General features: G+C 44.5%; 1 protein-coding gene across 1 annotated transcript in view; it reads left to right on the top strand.

Moving 5' to 3' along the window:
- Positions 1–625: 625 nt before the first annotated feature.
- Positions 626–6,415, top strand: part of T265_14308 (hypothetical protein) — a gene marked incomplete at both ends in the record, with an annotated part of 28,041 nt that continues 22,251 nt past the window's right edge. The window contains 2 exons of the mRNA XM_009173059.1: positions 626–958; positions 5,001–5,528. Coding sequence (XP_009171323.1) covers positions 626–958; positions 5,001–5,528 — 861 coding nt within the window. The remainder of the gene's footprint in view (positions 959–5,000; positions 5,529–6,415) is intronic.

Raw genomic sequence — 6,415 nt, 5'->3', positions numbered from 1 at the left:
TACGGATTGTACTTTATTCCGGAGTGGGGCTCCAGGGTTGCAACAGTTCATCTGGTCGGTATGTGTCCACATGTAACAATGATGTGTCAGATGAACGCAGGCTACACGAAAGGTTAGCGCTAAAATCTAATACACATACTGCTTGCGCCAAACCTTTGTTCAACACCAGCAACTTCGTGAATATCGCAACAATGGAGGATTCTGGAGTACAGTATGGGGATTCTAAACTCGTCTAAATGCGTGTCAAACGTGACATCTGACGGATATCGTCTCCCCGCGCTACAACAGGAGAGTCTACTAGGGACACTGAATAAATACAAAGCTAAGCTGATTAGCACATCGGCAAATCGTATATCAGAACGGTCATCGTGCCGTTCATCACTTTCTGTCAGGGAAATACAGCACTTCGATGCGTCATTCCCTAGGATTGTCAGTCGTTCTTCAAGTGGAGAGATCTCGAGATCCTCACAACTGAATAGATTTCCACTCTTGATGTCACACTTTATTCGCAAAACTTCCTGTTCTTTTGTACAACGATTGACTATCTTTCCGCACGGTTTTCGAATACTTGTTTACTTAACTAGTCATTAACCAAATTCAGCGCTTGAAAGTTCATCCCTGCAGGAAACCTCCGACTCTGGGTATAGGTCATACTACTCGTGAGGTTGCTGAAAGATATTCGACAGCCCATGATCGTTTCCACCATTCTTATTCGGGCTCATCAGCTGGGCGCAGTCCCCGAGTTTCTGGCCGAACTGATGTTCCGCTTCGCACTTTGCAACTAAGGGTATTTTGCCAAACCATGTCTCCGAATCGGTCAATTTCTTCTAAGGGAGAATACCACAAAGACAATAACACAATCACAAGTCAACAGTCACCCAAAAACTGGATGATATCATTAGCATTGTCCCACTGTGATTTGCTTCAGTCAGAACATCACAATGGGGTTATCAATAACGTATATTGATGGTGATAGTCTGGTTACACAGGGCAACCTTTCTCAAGGAATGACACATACAAAATGAATACCGAAGGAAGAACGTACCAAGGAACTGAATTAATCAATCTGCCTGGACTTCATGCAGCGTAACTGGAAATAGGACAAGTGGATGCGTGAAATTGTGCTTGCTTGCGTGCATGACATAGATTTGGGATAGTGTCGTGCTTGTTTGTTTGCTTAGTCGTATGTATGTGCACGTGTGCTTGGTCAGGAGTCTGTGATCGCCCCCACACTTTCTGCGTGCTAGGTTTGAGGTCAACTCCAGCCTCATCATGGTTGACACAAACGGTTCGCATTGGTTTCAGACGTGGATTGTTGTATTTTGAAATGCATCCACTCTAGTATTGTGGTACCAAAGAAAATTGACTACAGCTAACCAGGTCTAGTTTCTGACCACAAAAACCTATGTAGTTGCGGTGCGACGCGGAAGCGATTCCTAACAGACGAACAGGCCACCTTGTCTGGTCTTTGTGTACCAGTAAACTCCCCGAAATCACGGGCATCCATGACAATATTTTTCTCACCGGCACTACTGGGCCTAGATTTTTCACCACAGTCTAGCTAGGCAAAAAACCAAGGGTAAGTAGCGAAATTTGGTTTTGCGGGAGACTCACCTGGAACCCAGCTGAATCTCTCGTGAATAATGTCTCGAATCAACTCAATGTGCTGCACCAGGCCGCCTCATGTTCCGGGTGGTACGATATTTGAGATAACACAATACGCGTGTCAGTAAGGTAACTGAAAGCATCGGAGAATGCGCCTATCCGATGGACCCCAAGAAGGGCGATGCTGATCGTGGGCTGCCGAAGAATTTTCATTAGCCTTACGAGTAGTGTATTACGTGCAACCAAGGAATAGTGTTAACAAACTTTTTAAAATTGTCAATAGGTTGGACTGCACCTTGACTCCTGGATCCTGCTTGCAAGACAGGCGTCATTCTTTCGCCATGACGGAAATCTAGATATAAGTTGATCGCAAAACTTTACTGTTTCAATGTCTAGTTACTCACAAGTATCCACTGTTTCATGTTGTACATCATTCGCCTTAAACGCGATTGTATTTCGACAGTGATAGGAGTTTTGGAATCATTTTGGAGATTTTGTCGTCTAAGTAAAACTAATCTATGCTGAAAAGCCGAGAAACGTCGCATAGCTGTTTCATTCATCTTGGTAGTCATCAGCAGTCGACACCTCACGAAAGTCAGAGAGACGCGGGTTCAAGACTCCCAGGAGTTTCATGAAGTAGGCACTGCTGACGATTCACAATAAGGATGAAGCGGATGTACAGTGCTGCTCGGTTTTTCAGCATCGATTGGCTTTACTCAAAGGACGAAATCTCCAACATAGTTTTATGCTCACACCCATTTACAGGGTACCGAAATCCGCGAATCAAACGAAGCCTTTAGGCGCGGTTCAAAGAAACGAACTTTAACCAACTCAGCTATCTAGTAACCAGCGTTCTCCCTCTTTCACTGCAGTGATTTACTCATTTTTGCCGCACTCGCATTCTCAACTGGCCGCCCTCGAATGTGACAGGCTGTGGCTTTACCCTACATTTTCTACCTACTGAACAAATAATCAGTAGTAGACTGTAGGCCTTCCAGCCATCAGCCATGTAACAGCTAGGGTGCAGAAGTGCGGCTTCATAGCGAATTTCATTACTTAAAAAAAATTCAGAGCAGTGGGAGAATCCACCTAGCTCCGGTGCATCTTAGTTTTTTAGCACAACTTTAGCATTTATTTTCAGTGTAAATTAGACTTAATATCATCTATTTTTAAACCCAGGACAACACAACTACTTTTGAAAATGCGTCAACCAGTGCAACTAAGCTTCATACTCTTTCGCTTTAGTTTGGTTTCCCACGAAATCATGGTCCCCAAGACTCTAAGCATCTCTTTTTTGTGACAAATTACTTTTAATGATTTACGTTTGTAGTCATGGAGACCCATTTTGTGTAGGCCACCACTGTAGGGAATTGTAGTTCGAAGTATCAAGGATAAACACTGCAGCATCTCATCAAACCCAAACTCATGTAGTTCAGTGAATGAACCAATGGGTACCACCCCCTAAAGCAGATAAATATGTCCGATATCTCCTGATCCAGAATTCGGGTGTTTCCCGTTTCGCTGAGATTAAAAACGCAACAGGATTCCAGTCCTGATAATCGTTATGTATTGTGAGTGTCCGATTTCAGGTTTTCGTCTTATGGGAGAACTTTTTTTACACCTTCCTCTTACAGTATAACGTCATATGCTTGTATTACCGAAATCTTCCAGCCGAGTTTATCTAGACTGCAGTTTCAGCTTTCCCAACGATGGATGGAGAACGATGCTCAATCTAGCCGTTGGAAAAATGTGTAAACTGTACTAGTGAAGAGAATAAGCTTACTCATGACTTCGATCAATAGCAAGGGATTTGGAGTTTTTCAGTAACGACGTAGGACAACATGTGGAAAATATGTGCGCACGAACACCTCAACAGCACGGCTTCCGAAAATTCGGTTCGTGCAGTGTCCATCTTCTTCCCTTCCAACGCCTGTAGCCGACTAGATGTGGTACATCTTGACGTCAGCGAGGCCTTTGGTAAAGTTCCTCATGAGTACCTATTGGACTATGGGCTGAGGGGTGGCGTCATAAATTTCATCCGCTATTCTCTGAATAGCAAAACTTTTTGTGTGCATATAAGCTGTACTCCAGTTGGGTTTATTTCGGGGTTGATGCACAGTCTCACATTGCTCAAGATTTTTGTGCACAACCTCCCACAAAAGTAAACTTTCTCTTTGTAATGTACTACTCATAAGGTTGCTGAAAATCCATCGACAGCAACCTCATGAGTAGTACATTACAAATATATACATGTATCGCGATGTTTCAACTATCGTAGCGACTGAAACATGAGGCGCATGAGGCGGCCTGGCGCAGCACATTCAGTTGCCTGAGAACATCATAAACGAGAGATTCAGCTGGGTTCCAGGTGAGTCTCTCGAAAGAACCAAATTAGTTTGCAGATGAGTGTATATTCGCTAAACTTTCTCTTTATATCGCCCAATCAAAGCTGAGCGGCGGCAGCATCGATGACTCATTACGGAACTAGTTGCATTTTTCGCTATAATTCCAACCGGTCAGACATGACCAGTGTTGTGTGTACACATGGGAAATTCATACTCGCATGGTATGTAACACATCAGGGATCCTGGTTTCCAGTGACCTCCTGTGGGAAAAATCTGGAGGCGTTAGTATCATTAGACATAAAACGGTCACCGATATGGGATGGAGGATTGCACCAAATGCTAGAGCACGCTTACGAGTTATTTCTCTTCCACTGCCCTCCTTGGAGTAAGGATTATGTACCCTTTATTCTCAATCCACATGAAGATCACCCGCAACACCCAAGTCTCCCTAGATTGGAACACATCGTGTCAGCTTACAAATCTCAGTTAGGGGGAGAAATGTGACATTTTTGAGTACCTTTGACGGGGTCATCAAAGATCATAGAAGGAAGTTGTTTTGAAACGATGCGACGCTGCAGACTAAGGTGGTCAACCTATAATAATCCATCCCGAATGCCGAGTCACCTGTCCACCCAGAAGAAGGATTCAAGAAATTGGCGGAAGTGTTAGTTTAACAGAGGGGACTCACAACGGGTGATATCCGCTTCGGCGAGACTTTCGGATATCAGAGAATTTATGTGGAGTAGGTCACACGGGTTTCACTCCCTTTCTCTTCTGTCGCGCAATCACATCAATGAACCTAAAAGCTAAGAAGAGTAGTTTTTCATGGGCTTCTCAGTGTGGTTCATTCGAATTCTTCACTTTCCAGTGCTATATGATGCACAACATTCTTACATCGCACACACAAACACAAAGCTGATCAGCTGATCGTGTGCCCGGTCAGTGATTGATTAGTTAGGCTCAGTCAAATTCTGTGCGTGATTTCAAACTCTCAGCTGCCTGGGGATGGGGCTATTTCTGTAATAATTGATGCAACAGGTACCGACTTAGAAACACTACTCAACCATGAGCTACGAAACGTACAGAGCATTTCTACACATTGTGTGTAAACACTTGGGCATGAGTGATCCAACGGACGCGATAGATGACTTTTTTTCACGCGATCCGAACAACAAAAATCTGATTGCGGATCTACTGAGCGAAACTAGCTTAGCCGGATACGAATCATATGCACAATGTTTTGGAGTTGGATTTTATAAAGTCATTGTTAATGACCGCCGCGTGTTCCGTATACCAGTCAGTTTTGGAACTACAGTACTTCGGAAGCCACAAAATTCGGTACAAACATCAAAAGGGTCCCAAAAGTCACACTCGAATGAGACCAATTATACGGTACTGGGTGTGGTGGATCATGGGGTAACACACCGCGCTTCAGCTCCAACGGACACTGAGCGAGTAAATACGCCAAAAACACTTTCGGTGCGAGAGTCGTTGGTTAGTTCCCATGGTATGACTTTAACCACCGTGAGTTGTGACACGGAAGCTGCGCCCGGCTACTGTCAACAAGTGCACTATATGGTAAGTTGTGTCCTTCTCTGCAGGCTTTATGAATAGGTACAACTAAAGTTGTGGAAACAAGGTGTAGTAAGGTTCAAGTCTGCATCACCGAATCTGGGGTCGATTGGAAACCTCAGTCAAACTTTTATATCTTTGCTTCACAGTGCTTTCACACTAAAATGCCGTTCACTGCTAACAGCCGTATGGGTGTGTGCGCTAGCGCACTGTATTGATGCTCTATCACACACACACACACACCACCTCGTGTGAAGAAACAGGCATTCTCCCTCCCTATGAACATGACAGTCACTGCACGTGTGTTACACGATTCAGTCACTGCTTGCTGCTGCTCCTGAGACCAAAGAAGCTGGATCAGAACTCCATTTCATAAACGGGCCAGTCTGCCTGTTTTAGCTTCCCGGTTAAGTTAAAATGCAGTCATTCTCTATGGACTAATCAAAACGGTAGTAGTGATTCTCCACCGACCCTTGACCTGGTAAAGGAGTATAAAAGAAATTATGAAAAGTCTGGGTGCTGTTGGTCCTTCTCGCTCTCCAGGGTGGGGACCACGTGATCCCCATTTCGTCTGGTTGGAGACGCCGCAATATACAGCGGCTACACGATGTCAGTCGCGTTCTTGTTGTCAGTTTCTATCCAGATTGCCTGAACGAGTGTCTGGGGGTGTAGGCACCTCAGAATGATTGTGATAAGCTAGCACCAAATCGCTTTCCTGTCGAGCCTTATTCTTTTCTTCACAGTGAGGCTTTCCTATAAATGATGGTTGTACGGCAGCAAAGCGTTGGTACTCAATAGTGATGTCATCCTGGCGACGATGATGATTCTCGACGTTCAAAAAGCCCAGTCATCCCAACGCGGGATACTACCGAACTAGTTGGTCAGTGAATGGA

This window comes from Opisthorchis viverrini, assembly GCF_000715545.1.
Source record: "Opisthorchis viverrini unplaced genomic scaffold opera_v5_177, whole genome shotgun sequence".
Classification (NCBI taxonomy): domain Eukaryota; kingdom Metazoa; phylum Platyhelminthes; class Trematoda; order Opisthorchiida; family Opisthorchiidae; genus Opisthorchis; species Opisthorchis viverrini.
This window is presented reverse-complemented; position numbering and strand designations above follow the sequence as displayed.